Source organism: Corvus kubaryi, unplaced genomic scaffold (assembly GCF_017639235.1).
Source record: "Corvus kubaryi isolate FWS band 111438036 unplaced genomic scaffold, C.kubaryi_AGA036_p1.0 split3-73, whole genome shotgun sequence".
In the NCBI taxonomy this organism is placed as follows: domain Eukaryota; kingdom Metazoa; phylum Chordata; class Aves; order Passeriformes; family Corvidae; genus Corvus; species Corvus kubaryi.
The window spans coordinates 34,505,355-34,523,563 of NW_024582091.1; the positions used below are offsets into that span (position 1 = coordinate 34,505,355).

Below are 18,209 nucleotides of genomic sequence, written 5' to 3' on the forward strand. Positions count from 1 at the left end.
CGAGACAGCCACCCACTTCCAAATATTGTTCAGTCCATTTAGGAAGAGGAGTCTCTCTGCCTGCGTGTGAGTCCTTTCCCCCGACTTGCAGCTTTTCCCGCAACTGCTTTCGAGGGTCCACTCTTGAAGTTTTCTGGGGTACAATTTTAAGGTTGAGCCGTTCAGAAACAAAAACAGAGGCCCTTCTCCTTCCCTGGGAGCAAAGGGTCTTCATCATCTTCATCGTTAGGACTATCTCTGGGAGCATCTCTAGGAACTGAGGTTTTCTCCTTTCCCATTTGGAGCAAAAGTCCTCATCTGGTTCATCTCTACGGACTGAGGTTTTCTCCTTTCCCGTTTGGAGCAAAAGTCCTCATCTGGTTCATCTCTCCCTGTCCAAACTTCTCATGAAATTACAGCTGCGTCAGCATCTGCTTATCTCAGCGCAGGTGCTTTTGCTCACGAGTTGAACACTCCACCCCCCATATCTTCATGAAATTACAACAGGATACTCTGATATATCATAGCTTCACAACAGACTTTCAGCTTTAAGCATCTCCTCTCTCTCTTCCCTCAGGTTTTCAGCTCTTCACAGCAATAAAAAGGGTTAATCTCACCTCGGCCTTGCAGCTTTGCAGCTGGAATGTTGTATTTTTCTTATCGCAGTGGAGAGGGGGGAGAGCCGAGCCGCTCCGGCTGCCCACGGCAAGGCAGTGGGGGGGGTTCCACAGCTGGAACAGGTCCATGGCTTCAGGATGGCCGTGGCCCGGCCCGGCCTGGCCCAAGCAGGGCCTGGCCGGGCCCGCTGGCCCCCACACGGGGCCTGCAGCCACCTGTGCCAGCGCCGGAAACGAGAGAGAGCTTGGAGGGGGAGTTTGCCTATTCTTAAATGTGGATCACAGAGGTGATCACAACTTTAAGTGGCTTAGAGAATTGTCCATATTCAAACTGGCCAGCTGATAGGTTCTATCAGTTCCCAGAGGAAACTGTAAGCACCCCTTAGCAAGGACGTCCCTTCCGGGACTATGCTTGCTAACCTATGACACTGAATTTCTGGTCTTGATACAGTACTGCAAGTGAGTGGTCTGTTACACAGCAGTATCTTGATTCTTGCTCAGAATGCCATTTCCATAGGCAAAATGTCTCATCAAACTGGAAATATTTTGAAAGATACAGTTTATGAAGACTGAAGAAGAAGTTATTCTGGAAAGTTAAAATACATTTTGTAATTTGAGATCAACTGTTTAATGCCTTTGAACTTTAGAAATATAGATACATAAATATTCAAATCCCAAATTTGTTAGTTGAAGCTTGTATTTTCCATTCAATAGCAAACATATGGCATATGGTGTAGTAATCACAGCATAAGGATTGCATAACTTTATAGCCTTTATCTTGAACAGATCTTAGTAATTTAGATAACATCAGCTGTATTGTAATTTGATAGAAATCTGAGTAATTTCTCCTACATCATTACAGTTAATTTCACATGGTATTAAACATGGAATGGAGAATATAGTCAGAGAATGAGAGAATGAAGGAGGAAGAAAACAAAGCGCTCTAATTCCGGTAACATGCATAGCTCCCAGAGGAGGAAATGGCATCCAGTTTAAATAATTCAGTGAAATCACAGAAATCAGCCATTCAGAGCAGAGAATTAAATAAAATTATGGCATGGTCTCCAGAAGCTGGCTTAATGAAACCTTACTGCTAGGAGAATACAAACTGGGGTACAATACAAATTGTTGAAATCTTCACCAGCTCATATTATGCATACCAAAGCAGCTTCATGACACAGTAATGCCAGGCTTTCATTTACAAGAAAGCTACTTCAGCAGAATATGGAGCCAGGGCATGGTATAAAATTCACACATCCTACAAAAGCCCATACCTATTAGCTGGTTGTTCTGGATATATAGGATGTGCATGCCATTAGTTTCAAACAAAGTGCTGGATCAGCAATTTAGAGTGATTACAGCTGCACAAATCAGAGGTACAGAGCAGTGTTTAGGAGAATTACATTGCAGAGGCATTAGCTGGATTTGTGGGATTAAGATGAAGAGCTTGGGACTGATTTTGTATTCTTAAGGCAGACTTCACAAATCACATACCCTACGGAAGAGTCTTCAACTCTGAATGTTTTAGTCCATTTGATAGCTCTCCTCAAATTCCCTCCATAAGCTGTTGGAGAGTTTTACTTATTTCATTCCCTCACACATTTTCTCCAAATTTCTGTTCAGTTTCAGCCACAGACTTTTTCAGCCTGACAGAACTGCCTGAGCAGCTGGAGCAGGGCATCTGCTTAGCATACAGACATAAGATGAAATTCTGGTCTTACTGAATTTTGCCATTGTTTTTAGTGGTGACAAGGATTGACAAAAATAATGATATGGTGGTCAAACCCACCATAGGTTGATAGCCATTCTTAAGGATCCCAAAGGGTTTTAAAAAGAAGAGATGTTGTGGCACAGAGGTTGGAAAATTCTCAAGTTCACTAAGCATCCTGGATGAAATCTAAATATGAAAAATCTAACTGTTGAGTAATGATCAGAGATAGTTGGTTGATGCATGCACCAAAATTTCTGGTTAGTTAGACTAAATTGATAATTATTGCATCACTTTTCCAGGAATACTTTTAATTTTCATCACCTTTTTTATTTAAAGCATATTGATCCTTTGCATTTTATTGTATATTTGGAGGTTATAATGGAAATAATTTGAATTTTTTTTTAATTGAAGTAAAATATGTTCATTCCTATAGGACTTTCTAAAGGAATTCCCTATACTTTGATGGTACAGGAGTTTAGAGAATGTCACTTATGAGTTACTTACCTGCTTGCAAAAGCAAATCTGATTGGCATCAAGAACTGCAAGTATCAAGATCAATTCAAGTATCAATTAACAAAGGAAAGTTGGGCATAACAGTATGTGACAAAATGATTTAAAGCAGATTTACAACATGAAAATAGTGTCAATTTTGTGAGACAGTCAAATGGATGAGAGAATATTTTTGAGACTCACTAGATCAGTGTTACTTGACTTCAGGAGGCCTTAATTAGGAGCAGGACCTGATTAGTTGTGATTTTAATCAGCTGTGATTTAAGTATTACCATTGTTTTGATTGTTAATGACAGAGTTTAAGCAGTGCCCTTCCTTTGAGGACAAAGGATGCCTGAATCACAAGTTCACTGTAGACATATCAGTTTAACTCAGCAAGAATTCAGCCTTAAAAGTACTGTAGCAAATACAAGCCATGCTTTTCAAGGAAGATTTTCTGTGCTTCCAAGGGGTCAAGGAACAGTAAATGTTGATGACTTGCAAAAGTCATCTCGTTTATATCATGCATCTCCTAAGGAGCGAACACAGCATGCATGGCATTACATAAATTTTTCATAGAATTATAGAATATGCTGAGTTGGAGGGACCCATCAGGATCATCAAGCCCAACTCCTGGCCCTACACAGGACACCCCCAGTAGTCACACCATGGGCCTGAGAGCATTGTCCAAACACTTCTTGACCTCTGTCAGGCTTGGTGCTATGATCACTTCCCTGGGGAGCCTGTTCCAGTGCTCAACCATCCTCTGGGTGAAGAACATTTTTCTGATATCCAACCTAAACATCCCCTGTCTCAGCTTCATGCTATTTTCTCAAGTCCTGTCATTGATCACAGGAGTAAAGAGATCAGTACCTGCCCCTCCATTTCCCCTCATGAGGGTGTTGAAGTCTGCATGAGGTCTCCCCTCAGACTCCTCCAGGCTGAGCAGACCAAGTGATCTCAGCAGCTCCTCATAACAGGCTTCCCCTCCAGACTCTTCACCATTCCTGCTTTGAACATGGCCCTGCTTTGGACTCTTTCTAATAGCTTAATGTCTTTTCTGTATTGTGGCACTCAGAACTGCCCCCAGCACTCAAGCTGAGGCCACCCCAGTGCAGAGCAGAGCGGGACAATCCCCTCCCTTGCCCATCTGGCCTGATGCACTCCAGGACACGCTGGGCCCTCCTGGCTGCCAGGGCACTGCTGACTCATGTTCAACTTGCTGTTGACCAGGACCCCCAGGTCCCTTTCCATGGGGCTGTTTTCCAGCCCCTCATTCCCCAGTCTATACACACATCCAGGGTTGTCCCATCCCAGGTGCAGAATCCAGCACTTGCCCTTGTTAAATTTCATACGGTTGGTGATTCCCCATCTCTCTACTTTGTCGAGGTGTTTCTGCAGGGCCTGTCTACCCTCAAGGAAGTTGCCAGCTCCTGCCAGTTTAGTGCCCTTTCAGTGTCTTTTTGCATATCAGCCATGAAATGCTGGTACGTCCTCTGTAATCCTCCAGTTTTACAGAACTGACTATCAATAGAACTGTATCTTCCAACCTGATGACTAGTCATGCACAGGGCAGCAATGTCTTTTTGCTGTAAGGTTAGCCAAGATCTTTCTACAAGCTCCATTGTCCTCCCTAAAAAGAGAATTATTTATAGAAGAGACTCCATTGTTAGCATTTCAGTCTGTTTGAAGATGAAAGACATCCATACTATTTGTGAATTATTAGACACACTAAAAAATGTCAGTCTGCTCTGTGACTTTTGCATTATTGCACTTGAGTGTTTTTAAACTGCAGTCCTGATTTCAGCGCAATATAGACTGGAAGTGCCAATAACTTTCTTTCAGAAAGCATCAGATTTCAGCAGTTTGAAAAAAGTTTTTAGCAACTTTTAGTCTTTCAAGAATTATTACATTGAGAACTTTTATCCCTTAAAGGGCTTCACATCAGTAAACCTTCTGCTATAAACCAGTTGCACTTCAGACCCACACAAGTCCATGGGAATGGGATTCACCCAAGACTACTGAGGGAGCCACTTTCAACCATATACCAGCAGTCCTGTTCAGCTGGGAAGGTCCCAGGTGGCTGCAAGTTGGTAAATGTGACACCTCTCTATAAGAAGTTTCAGAAGGAGGATTCAGGAATCATATTTCTCCACACTGTGTTCCTTCTGTTGTAAAAATATGTCAGCAAACTCCTTCCATGCCAATTACTACATTAATGTAACCAAAGGAGTAGAAGACAAACTGATGCAGAAACTGTTAATGGCAAAGTTCACTGCTGTTTTGTTGCCATCGGTATTTGATGTGATTCATAGAGGACAATGAGGCAATATTCTTGAACATAATGGGGTTTGTGCCTGTTTGAAAAGCAGCCTGACAACTCCACTGCAGGAAATGCAAATTCTGTACCTCACAGTGAAGGAAGCTGAAGTGCTTTGTCACTTCAGTTCAAATATAATCTAATAAACATTTTTTGTTTTAGTCAATGCACGGTCCACATCGGGTGTATAGTGAATTTTGTTCAAAAAGGACATTCAGGTGAGGAACAAATCTCGTTCTGTGATCGTGTCTTTAACTTAACGCAGGCATAAGTGTCTGTTCATTTGTATCAAAATGAAGCATAATCAAGTCAGTTGTGTGCTTCTCTTAAAAGGCATCATATAAAATAGAGTTTTCCTATGTTTGGTGTAACTATTGACTTTGTATGCTTAAATTACTTTTTTTAAATATCTAGGACTGGGAAAAATGGCACGATATCAGTGCGAGCTCTGGATGGTCCTAAAGCCAGCATTGTGCCAGCCACGTTCAGTGCTGTTTCCCCACCTGGATATACCATTCTGGATGTAGATGTTAATGCTGTGCTGTTTGTTGGTGGTTTAACTGAAAAAATTAAGGTAAGGCCTTGTCTGGTGTTACTGTGTTAGCTGGCTGTTTGTGTGGACAAATTGTGTTATTGCTTAAAATAGAAATAGTAAATTTTAATACACTGGTATCATCGTAGTCGGTGCGTAAATCACAAGTAGTGCACCTGCACTTTTGAAAGATTAATGGGATTTGCCTAGACTGAGGTGCACAGATGTGAAATTTCACTGCCCACAGTGTTCCCTTCTGATCAGAAGCCCTGTAGCTGTGTTGGTGCAGCATTTAGCCCAAACAAGTAATTCCTGCTGGATAGATGGATGCTTTACCTTGGGCATACTACTGCCCTGACAGGCTTACTTTCCTGAGTGACAGGAACTCATTTCTGTTTCCATACATTTCTGGTCTCCTAACAATGTATGTAACAATATATTTTCATTTGCATACAGGGTTTTTCCTTTGTCATGTATCCACAGTATCACTTCCTCCTTTGCAGTCTACTTTTGGTGTTTCTGCTTTATTTTTCTTCATTTTTGTTCCGGTTTCCTCCCCTGTACTACCCATCTTTTTAACTGCTATCTGCATCATACCCCGACCTATTTTCTCTTCTCTTTGTCTGTTCAGTTTTCTGGTAACTTCTTCTACCTTGCTACACTTCATGGGATGAATAGAAGATTCATGCCACATAGAATAGACGGAAATCTTTAAAACAAGATTATTCTCCAATAAAAGCTAATTAGCACTTACTTTCCAATGACATTCTTTACAAAAAAATTTAAATTGATTATTCTGTTCCTGATCAATATTTTAGCATTTGAAAAGAAGCTAAAATTTAGACTTTCCCAAATAGTGAACTCACTGAACTTCTTTTACTCTCAAGTTTGTATATGTCTTCAAGTGTTAAAATAACACAATGTGCAAAAAACTAAGTGCAAAACTTGAAGGGTTGTCCAACAATTTTTTTAAGAACTCTCTATTTTTTCATTTTAGTAAGGAAAATCTTCCTGAATTCTTTTTTTCTCCAGGTAAATAAAGACCAGGGCAGCAGTAGGAAGGCAGTCTGTTGTAAGTTTGGTATGACTGGTATATTTGCAATGTTGAGTTTTAAACACTGTCAGATTTTTTTGTTCAAATACAGTCTCTGAATTAAAATATAACTTCTGTTAATTTCTGTCATCATGTAGTACAGTTGTAAGGCTCACAAAAGGAAGACCTTAACCAAGATTTTTCTAAAACTATGCAGCTCTTTGGACATTTAATCAAGATCACTGATACATCTTAAGTTGTTGACTCAGATATCTGCTTTTTCATATTATTGGGTTTTGAAATGCTTTGGATTTGTCCTACAGTTTTGTCCATTCCTGTTTGCATGCATCTCTTCAGTGTATTCAAAAAGAAAGTTGATTTTCAGTTTTTAAAAACATCTTTCATGTGACTCGTATAGAAGACTATGATACTTAGATGTCATGAATTTTTTAGAAGTGACATTAAGTTCATACTTGTTGCTAATTATGACCTTTCCAATTACCCTGGGAAATATCAGTAGCACATTAAGTCTTTTGAGTCATACTTTTCCTTGAGTATTTTCAAATTGCACTTCTCCCTGTTCTCTTGCAAGATCTTAATATTTGTAATTGCTGTAAAAACAGCAGGTGCTTGTCTATCTGAAATCGCTAAGTGTATAGATTTTTAATAAGCTCATATTGATGAACTGAAATTTACATGAATCAGGGTATTTTTAGAAGGATAATTTTGAGCTGAGTACTCTGTGTACTGTCAACTATTACTACCTTCATCATGGTACCGTGTTATGTTCTAATGAGTGTTACTCTATGTGCATGACCCTAGCTTAATGAGTTCTGATGAGACGTGTTTTAATTGCTTTGCCGTCTGCACTTTTTTCTGCATCCAAAATTCAGCATGAACTTTACAGGTGTAATGGTTGAGTTCTCAGTCTGTCTTTTAGCTTGGGCAGTCTGCTCAGTTTCCAGGGTTTCAAGCATTACAAGAGAAACACTTTGGTTTTTGTTTTGTGGGCAAGATGGCTCATAGTCCTTTCTTGAAAGTCTTAAATGAAAACCCAGTTAGGCAGGCCTTGAACAGGTGAGAGCAGGCAGCTCTCTGAACTGCCAGGAAAACTGATGGTGGAAGCCAAAGCAACTCCTTGTTCTTCAGGACTTGTTCTGCCTAGGGCCTTCCCAAGAGTCTCAAATCTATGTGGTCTTTCTCATTCAGACTGACACAAAGTTTAGTTCACATTTTCACTGATCAGTTGTTTTGTAGGAGCGCTTCTCAGATTAAATACTACTCTTGATATTTAAAATATTAAGAAGCACCTTATGGGGGTTTTTTATGATTTTGTATGGAATTTTATATGGTATTTATTTTTATGATTTTTGTACTAGTTACATTTTCAGATGCAGTAGATCGCTTTAAATTCACTTCTAAGGAGGTTTGTGTTTTCTGTTGCAGAAGTCAGATGCTGTAAGAGTCACCACCTTCACTGGCTGCATGGGTGAAACCTTTCTAGACAGCAAACCGATAGGACTCTGGAATTTCAGGGATATCGAAGGCGACTGCAAAGGGTGTGCTGTCAGGTAGGTAAAGCACTGACTGTTTCTTGAACTTCTTAGGGAACCTGTCTGCTGTGACATTTACATTCAGGGTAAGTAGCAGGAATTTCCACAGCAGCCATCAAATTCTAATGTGTATGCAACAGAAGTTAGGTTGCAATTATGCCGAGAGGGGAAGCGGCCCGTCTGGGCTGCAGATGTGGTCAGTGCTTTATCAGAACTGAGATGGTGTGACAGTGCTGTGATAGAAAGGCTCCTGACAGCCAGTAACCAGAAACAGTCAAAGCATGAGAGAGCATAAGAACCACAGCGGGACTGAGTCTGGCTCATGGACAGCTGTGCTGTGGGTGCCTGCACTTCTCACGTGTCATGGAGCAGAATCCAGTGCCTCATAGTGGCTTTCACAGCCATCAGGGTAGTGAGCAGAGACCCCACAAAACAAAGGTGTTTGCATTCTCGAAATAGAATGAGAAATCCTGTCCTGTCAGGGGGAGGTTTGATAAGAAATCAAACCAAGTTCAGGAAGACTCCCAAGAGGTGTCCCAACACTTCCCTAGCCCTGCACTTTTTATTTTAACTTCATATGGCAAAGGAAAATGGTTAGAATTGCCCCTTTTCAGCCCACAGGTGGCAGACGGTGAAGGGACGGTTCAGTTCGACGGTGATGGCTACGCCATGGTGAGCCGCCCAATCCGCTGGAACCCCAATATTTCCACAGTCATGTTCAAGTTCAGGACCTTCTCATCAAATGCTCTGCTGATGTATCTCGCTACTGATGACTTGGTAAGAACAGCCAGCTAACCTCTACACTCCTTGCAGGTTTCACGCCATCTTTGCAGAGACTGAATTCATCGAATCATGAAAACAATTAGTAACTTAATGTACCACAGTCCAGGAATGATGTTGCTTGGTGTGATGCTTCACTGCTTGCCAAGTGAAGACAGTCTTACAGTGTGGAGGTTGACTGCCTAATGTTTACTGAATGAGGATCATCATGTTAGACTGGGGGCAGTTCCAGCTTTTCTGAAATTATTAATCAATTTTCCTTTATTCCAGGTGTTTATGTGTGTAAACTTTTTCAGTTGTGTTTGTCTATTCATGGTTTAAAATATCACAGTGTGATGGCAGGGGGAATATGGGAAGAGACAAGTCTTACATAGAAATCCTACTGATACAAAGAAAATGTTTATGTTTAATGTGAGTGGGTTTAAAGGGGACTGGTGCAACAAATTAGATGTAATAGTGATTGTGTTTTTCCAGTATCTACAAATGATGCCTCTTACAGCTAAAATAGAGACTAGAAACATTAGTTATAAAGTTGTTTAAGGTTTTTATTCACGCACAGTATCAAAAGTGTATGGATAACAAGGAGAAATTACTTATAAAGACACCTGTCCAGATCTGAATAACTCATCTTCGGCATCTCTGATCCAGATTGATTTGCATGACTGGCAGGAAACAGAGTCCTTCCCTTAGCCTTTTCATATGGGGCAGAAATTATGTACAGTAGTTTTCACTGATGTTTTGAAGAATTACTGAGCACTCACTACTTTACAAAAACTGTGTTTGTGTAAATCAGTCTTATGTCAGATTCCTGTATTTTGGAAAGAATTATCAAATTCTGGAATCAAGCTGGAATTATCAATGAGGAGGATGCTCCTCCTAGCTAACTATAGCAAAAGCTAGCATTTTATTATGTAGTTTTTCTAATGAACTTTTATAATTGAATATTGAAAGTATAAATAATGTCATTATTTTAATTACTTTATATAATTATTATTAATTTATGTATTTTTCTACCAAAAATAATATTTAATTGAAAACTCAAAAACACTGTTCCCTGGCATATTTCATCTTTTATAATGCTGTCCCACTGCATAAAAACTTTGAGGATACTCTTTCTAATGATGCATGGATAGACATGCCTAAGAATCCAGAAACCTGAGTTTGATCGATTTTACTCTGAGAAGAGGTGGAACTGACTATGAGCAAAATTACAATAAAAATTTCTCTGGTACATTTACGTCCTGGGTCATAGCTCCACCATTACTTAATGGCTTTCATGCTGTCCAGTTCCCTGGCTATTGTTTTGCTTTTTGTATCCTGCTGGCTCTTTTTCTGTAGACAGTGCAGCATGTATCGTTGCTCCAGTCATCCATCTCCAGTTGCTGCTTAGATGCTGGTGTTGGTGGCTGATGAAAATTAGAGAGTTCACAGCTCTCTGTGTCTCCATCTCTCTGTTTCTTTGTTGCTTGCATAGATTACTCTCTGGAAATCTGGTAAAACATGCCCAGTTTACCATCTTTACTATTTTTGTTTTCAGCCTTGAAAGTGTAAATCTAGCTGAGGTATGCAATAAATACACTAACTATAGTACAGACATAACTCAAAGCTGAGTTTTAGTTTCAGGTAATTATAACATCCATTTTTATCTTCAATCTAAAATAAAAGTACAACTGTCCCATCAGAACTACACCTAAAATGCTAGCAAAATTCCAGCTAAATTAGCAATCCAAAAGAGAATAAAAAGGGAAAAAAGAACTTGGCATCAGACTTTTATACATGAGAGTCCTGGGTAGTAAATGCATAAGTTGTGGGGCTTTTTTAAAGGTTAAAAAAAAAATCATCTGTTGTCACCCAGAATAAGGAAGTGTTTATTTAATGTCTTAAGCCACTTACAAAAATGAACAAGAATCATAATGGTGTATCTAACCCTTTTCATTAACAGAAGGATTTCATGAGTGTAGAACTCAGTGGTGGGCGTATAAAAGTCAGTTATGATCTGGGTTCAGGTACAGCTTCGGTTATCAGCAACCAAAGTCATAATGATGGCAAATGGAAATCTTTCACCCTGTCAAGAATTCAAAAGCAAGGTAAGTTCCTGTGGTGTCAGCACCGTGGCTTTTCCAGTTACCTGTGCGGTACACCTAACCATCTAATCACGGGGAAGATGCTGTGGGAATTATAAGTTCTGGTGATTTAGCAACTTCTTTTGTTTAGGTTATAGGTGTGTGAAGTTACGTGTGAGTGATTGCACTGTCAAACAGTGCTTTATGAACAGATAGCCTATTTTTCAGACATAATTCTTTTACACAGTCATAAATTGCATTCTAAAATTCTTTTGAGTGGGGGAAAAAGGAGTCTTTCCATCAGTTCCCTGATGTTATTCCAAATCATGAAACACACCTGTGTGATTTTTGTTAGGACAGCAATGCTTTCATGCTGTACAGTCCTCTCATGCTCAGCATATACCAAAGTGCTTTAAAAAGCAATGACTTTAGTACTGATAGTACAGTTTCTCACTAGACAAACACAACTACTTTATCTTCCCTAATGATCTGTAGTGTGCCATGAACTGAATTTGCATGGAAACAACTGGGAACGTCTCCAGAAGTTCTACTGATTCTTTAACCTGTTACTGGCACAAAATGTGGAGTGGTAGCATTTGATAAGATCACAAAGACTACTGGCTATCATGCTGGCAAAACCCTTTCTTTGTTTTGTAGTCTGGTTATAGGGCTGGTAGAATCTTACCTGAGCCAAATTAGTTTTATTTATGGCAACTGTGACATACTCTGTGCTTTTGCAGTTTGAATTTTTGCTGCATTCTGAATCTTCGGGGTCACCACAAGCCCCTAAACAAATTCCTCTGCCTCTTCCCCCTGCAGTGCCAGCTCTCTACCTGGCCCTCACACCTCCCACACAGACCCTCTTCCTTGTCATTTAGCTGAAGTAGACTTGGGAGTTGGGACAGTGGCCAAAATAATTTTGTGATCTCACTTGCAGATTTCCTGTACCTTTAGGGGAAGAGTGTCTGATTGCTAGCCAGTTGTCTTAGTTCATACTTAACCCAGGAGGTATTAATATAAAATACAATGTCATGTAATTGTAATTTATCAATAGCATTCAAACAACATCATGTGTTAATGAAGAAGATACAGGTATAGAAATGAAAGGAAAATTACCCTGGTTTTGGTAAGGTGTAGCAGAAAGTCTGTCCTTATACAGTTCTCAAGGAAGGAAGGAAAGAAATCCTTTCTTTACGTCCCTCTGGTAAAACATCCCTATCTATCTTGGGGCCTGCTCAGCATTTTTCACTGAGTCTTATCTCTTTTACTGAACTTTATATTCTGTATTAATCCATACATTAAAAATATACATGGAAGAAGCACCTAAATAGGATGGTTGTATGTAGCGCATCACTGACTCCAGAGTGAGATTAGACATGACAGCAACTGCCTGCTTTGGGTTTGAAAATGTTTTAGAGTGACTGATCACCAATCTCTAAGGCACATAATGACAATGCTTAACAAACTTCTACAGTAAAAAATCCTGTTCAAGTGGCAATCTTTGGACTGAGATCACAAATTAAATGTAAAATGATCTCTTGTCATGACTTTGTCCTGAAGTGTTAGCTCCAAATTGCAGTGACACAAAAAAGTACCAAATTGAAACAGGTTTAGAGACTATATAAAAATAAAGTGTACAGAATTGCTATAGCTTTTCAGGTTGTTATGGAAACAGAGGAAAGTGCAGCTTTCTTCCCCTGCCCATAATTGACAATGTGGAAATCCAGTATCTTAATTGCAAAATACAGCCCTCCTTGCTTCTTCCCTCACCTCCTAACCTCCAAATATTTCTCTGTTGGTTTCTTACATTAAGACATCATTGTTCATGACTAATATTTTGTAACTAATCTCAAATGTCTTTTAGCCAACATATCAATTGTGGACATAGACACCAATGAAGAAGAGACCATAGCAACAACTTCTACAGGCAGCCACTTTGGACTCAACTTAAAAGGGCATGAGAAAATATATTTTGGGGGATTGCCAACCCTGAGAAATCTAAGGTAACGTGGCTCAAACCAATTTATTTAGCCTTGGTAAGGGGACATAAATACAATGTAATCTTATTCTCTACATTTATTTCTCAAGTTCATTTGCAGTAAGTGAATGGTGAATTCCCAATGTACCCTGTACTGCCACAGCAGAATAGTGCTTTATTTGCATATGTTTTGTATTTCACACAGCTCACCTTACACAGATACAATGGAAATAACACTTGCAGTGCAGTACATCTTTCTGATTCTGTACAAGAACCATGATCTAGCTGACTTGTAAAGTATTTATTTATTTGATGCATAGAATTTATGACTGCAGGTGCAGAGAATTGGCTCAATATCTTCACAAAATTAAGGACAAATGTTTACTTTGTGCATGAGTAGAAAAACTGACCTACAAACTACTCCATGTGGGATTACTGCTTAATGGGTATCCATGGTTTTGCATAATCAGTGTCAGTATACTTTAAATGTGTATTAAGATATTTTGCTTAGATATAATTTTAAATTATTTGTGGGTTTTAGTTCCTGATCTCCTTAGACAAAATTTCTCCTATATTCAGGACTTAAAGTATATGACACAATACTCTTGATATATTTAATGGAACCAGAATGAAATATGACAACCTTTTCCCTTCAGAAGTCTGATCCTGAATTTCTTACACAAATAAAATTCCCAGTAATTATTTTTTAAATATTGCATAGTAATATTCATAAATGTTAACTTCAGCTTAAACAAACTAAAGAAATGGGATAACAGATACTTGAATTTAGTGATTTTCTTACATGGCTTTAAATAGACCAAAAAACTTACTTAAAGTTTAAATGAATATTCAGCAGTTTTGCAATGACAAGAACAAGAAAATTATGTGCTACAATGAACAGATGAGCAACACAGAAACAAGCCCATTAATCTATGTCAGCTTTAACTACATGGCATAATGAGAGCCTTGAAGTGGTCTTGTGCACAAGAAACTGTTGTATTTAATCCACAGATTCTTCTGCAACTAGAAGAATGGACATATTTGTTAATCTGTTAGGATAATAATTGACCTCTGATGTCAAATCACCCAGCAATAAAAAGATCTAAGATCTATTTTATTCATGAAATATAGCACTGTATTATGTAATTGTGAAATCACACCAGTGCATAACAAAATGTCTAGAGCAATTATCTTCCACTTCCTTTGTGGCTGCCCAGAAAATCCAAGTACCACAGCTGCTTTGACCTGTGATAACCATTCTGCCTACAGCTATGATTCATCAGTGCCTGAGGCAAGATTAATGTTATGGTAAATTAGGATCGAAAGTAGTGAAAGGGAGATTAGGAGAAAGCTGAGCTACTGCAAACAATAGACACTGAGGTATCTGTGACTTTGTAATTATCAGGTCGTGTCAGTTCTGCCAAATTCTTTTACATGGTTTGCTTTTGCTCATGACCAAGTATAGTATCAAGTTATAAAAGCCGTCAGATGAATTACATCTTAAGGTAGCTGTTTGCAGAGTACACCTGTTAATTGTTATAGCCCAAGAGTGTACATAGAATCTCACCTGTTATTATATGTTGTTTGTAAATGACGTACATCTGCTTGCTTCACTGTGGAATGGTTGAGCCTTGCTAATAAGTATCACAGAACGACAATGCAAGAAGTACCATTTCCTACAATTAATGCCATTTTGTTGTTTTCTTTTTTTGCCTTTCCTTCTCACCCCAGTATGAAAGCAAGGTAAAAACAATCAGATTATTTGCATGACTTGCATGTGTCTAGTTAAAGTGCAGCTTGAAAGCACGGGCGGCACCGCAGCAGCAGCAGTGTGTGGGCAGTGTTTAGAGCAGCTGCTACGCTAAGGCTCTTAGTTCAGCGAGCTGCTCCTGCCACATCCAGCAAAGCTGCTCCCAAGTGCTCACCTCACATTCCACGCTGTGCACACACCTACACAAGCAACTTTTGTTTTTCCTCACGCAGCTGCTTACTCCAGCTGTGTGTTGCTTATGACGCTGGAATGCCTCGGAAGCGAAGCTGCAGCCAGGTGTGTTGCTGACTTTGGCTCCAACCTCCGGGCTGTAGGAGCAGTGTAGTCCCATGTGAGGTGGGGAGTCCCGTGCTCAGAGGCAGTGATGTAGTTACTGAGGAGAGCATGAAGGGAAGGTGGAGATGTTTGTGAAATTTGCCACTTCTCATTTTAAGAACAGGAGGATGAGGGGGAGAAGGGGGAGATCACTTATTTCTGACTGAGTTTTCAGTTTGCAACTATTTGTATCCATTGCTTTTGCTTTGGTATGCTCAGATATGAACTGAACTTCACTGTGTTTTGCACATTCTAATTTTTTTTGCACAAGCTAATTCCTGGCTTGAATTGGAAAAATACAACTTCAGCCCCAGCCCTCTGCCCTGATCCTCAGAAAGATTATTTCCTCCCAAGCTCCAGAAATTGCTTTTTGTTTTCCCCTAAAACTGGCCTATCTTGGCAAGAAAAGAAAAAAAGTAACAAGAAAACCTGAAAAACAAGCCAAGAGTTATGCAAGATCTTTGTGAACTTGGACCTTGTTTGATATATTTTGGAAGGGAAAAAGGGAAAAAAGAAGTCTTAAGAAAACATCAAGCAAGTGTCCAGTGTTTGCAAAGAGTTTGAGCCACACAACCCACAGTGGTCCCTTCCAAGCTTACCCTTTCTGTGATTCTGTGATATGGGTTGGGAATTGTAACAGCAACTGTTAGTAGCAGGACAGGATGAGGACAGTCTGTCACTGGACAAGGCAGGAGAGGGTAATAGCAAGAATGGTTTCTGGATGGCAAAGACAGGCGACTGTAGGCACCAGTGACAATGATAACAGCAAAACTGTTCTTCTGCTGGGAAGATAAATCCATAAAGGAACTGGAGAAGAGCTAGGAAAGAAAATGAAAAATGAAAGGTGACCATAGCTACTTGACTGTAAATAAAGCAGCATATGGAACATTTTAGTAAACCAGATGCTTGCTTTAACTTATGCAGAGGGTACTAATCTGCCAGAGAATACATCACGCTTGCTAGGTTGGCTAATAATGCAAAGAATGGCTTTCAGTGCCAAAACATGCAGCTGATTAGTATCTGTGCAAAATGGTTTTGTTTTGTAATTAATATTCTTTAAAATTTTTTCCTTCCTTCCAGGGAACTGAAGTGTTTGTTGCTTCCTCCCTTCCTCACCCCACACCAGTTTTAACTCCTTATTTATTTCCCAAATTAATTTTTCTCTCTTTTAGCTGGTCGTACTATTCAGATAATCTAGTAAACACTCATGAGTAATATTTTTAGTGAAATAAATAGTGGTTTTTTTCTATTTGGATTTACTCTCCATGGTATGAATGAAGGTTTTTTTCTGAAGTGACTTTATAAGGCTTTTCTTCTGGCAGAGTGCAATGTGTGTCGGTATATGGTAGAAGGCAACGTGTATTCGAGTGTACGTGTGTAGTTAAAATAAAAATAAAAATCAAGCATCTGTGCATCTGAAAGTGTGTGTGTGTGTGTCTGGCTGACTGTTCTCTCTAAACTCTATTTTTGAAAACACATTGTACTTCTAAATGTTTTTTAGGCCTGAAGTGAACTTAGAGAAATACACAGGTTGCCTCAAAGACATTGAAATTTCAAGGACACCTTATAACATATTGAGCAGTCCTGACTTCGTTGGTCTAACCAAAGGATGCACACTAGAGGTTAGTCTGATTTCCAGGTATTTTGGCCTTAATGTGTATAAATGTTTTCTGGTTTATGATTTTATGGCATAGTAGATTAATTGCATATGATATATTCCTTAGATAGGAATTTAACCTTAAAATCCAGTTAAATTTAAGAGAAAGAAAGATGAGCAAGTCTGATCAGAAAGTAGACCAGTTTTTCAGATCCTGACTTCTTGGAGAGTATCCCTGGCCGCTTGTGATATCCCTATTCCTAAAGGGTAGGGTTTTCTGAACAGCTTAACAGGGATTTAGCTTTGTTTTGATGCCTTTTCCTGGTCTTAAAATCAAGAGGCATACAGGGTTAGAAGGGGAAAAGGGATTTTACCTTGGTATTTATTTTTAAGGATCCTTAGGTGCACACATCCAGGTCATATGCATCGAGATGCACCCCGCTGAGTCTATCTCTCTGTCTCTGCCCCCCCAACATTGGGTATAACATTATAGGTTTTACTAATTAGCATATCTATCAAAGATTCCCCAATGAGAGGCTCGAGTCAGCCCCCCTCCCCAAGGAACCTTCCCCTGGATGGTTCTACCTTGGTTTACAGAATATGTTCTGGAGAGGACCTTGGGGTCTGGGGCACACTGATCCCTAGCAACAAAGCTTCTAAAATGTTTAGTCTCTTAGCTTGACAAACAAGTCCAAGAATGTAGGCAAAAAGCACTGGGAATACAGAAGTTGTAAAAAGGTATAACAGGGGTATAAAAGAAAAGGCAAAAAATCTTCATGGCATCAGTTTCAGCTGACAAAAATGGGAATTATTGACATTAATGAGGATAGGCAATGACAACTCTGCAAAAACTAAAAAAAAATCGATGCACATAAAACCCAAGGATTTACATTTTTTTTAACTGTTATTATAAAGTCATTCACTACATAAAACATCAGGTATGAATACTTACTGTCATAAGCTACCACTGAGCTGGAAGGTGCATTTCTAACTGATCACTAAGAATGTACAAAATTGGTGTTATTATTTTAGCTTTAAATGCGTTTATTTTCAATTGTTGCTTCTTGCAATTAACAGCCTTTCAGTGCATAGAGAATTCAAGAAATCTGATCTGAAATTTGGGAGAGAATTTAGTAATTTTCCATGGAAAAGTCTTTTTATATAAAAAAATACTTCCACTGACATTTGTGTCCCAATAAATAGTTTGTATTTCTTCCCTGAAAATCTCTACAATTTAACAGAGTTTTGCAAGTAGATAGAAGATGATCTAGATTCCATATCAGATACCACTACAGTAAATACAAACATGTTGTTGTTAACCCGATGCTCTCCAAATATTTTTTTTCTACAAAACATTAAAAATTTACTTTGAACAGTAACTGGAACTTGGCCAGGCCAAAATAAAGACAAGGGCCCTTTTTTGCTGTGTTTATCCACTGTACCTTTGGCCTTCATCAGAGCCAAAAGTACA

The 18,209-nt window shown here is 39.2% G+C and overlaps 1 protein-coding gene across 3 annotated transcripts in view; it reads left to right on the top strand.

Annotated features, from left to right (window-relative positions):
- LAMA2 (laminin subunit alpha 2) overlaps positions 1–18,209 on the top strand; it is a 348,381-nt gene that overhangs the window by 304,924 nt on the left and 25,248 nt on the right. For 2 of the 3 annotated variants that reach the window (XM_042017501.1, XM_042017502.1), the window contains 7 exons: positions 5,531–5,690; positions 8,128–8,252; positions 8,849–9,011; positions 10,957–11,101; positions 12,942–13,080; positions 14,787–14,798; positions 16,643–16,763. In XM_042017501.1, coding sequence (XP_041873435.1) covers positions 5,531–5,690; positions 8,128–8,252; positions 8,849–9,011; positions 10,957–11,101; positions 12,942–13,080; positions 14,787–14,798; positions 16,643–16,763 — 865 coding nt within the window. The remainder of the gene's footprint in view (positions 1–5,530; positions 5,691–8,127; positions 8,253–8,848; positions 9,012–10,956; positions 11,102–12,941; positions 13,081–14,786; positions 14,799–16,642; positions 16,764–18,209) is intronic. The other variant, XM_042017503.1, reaches the window with a different exon arrangement.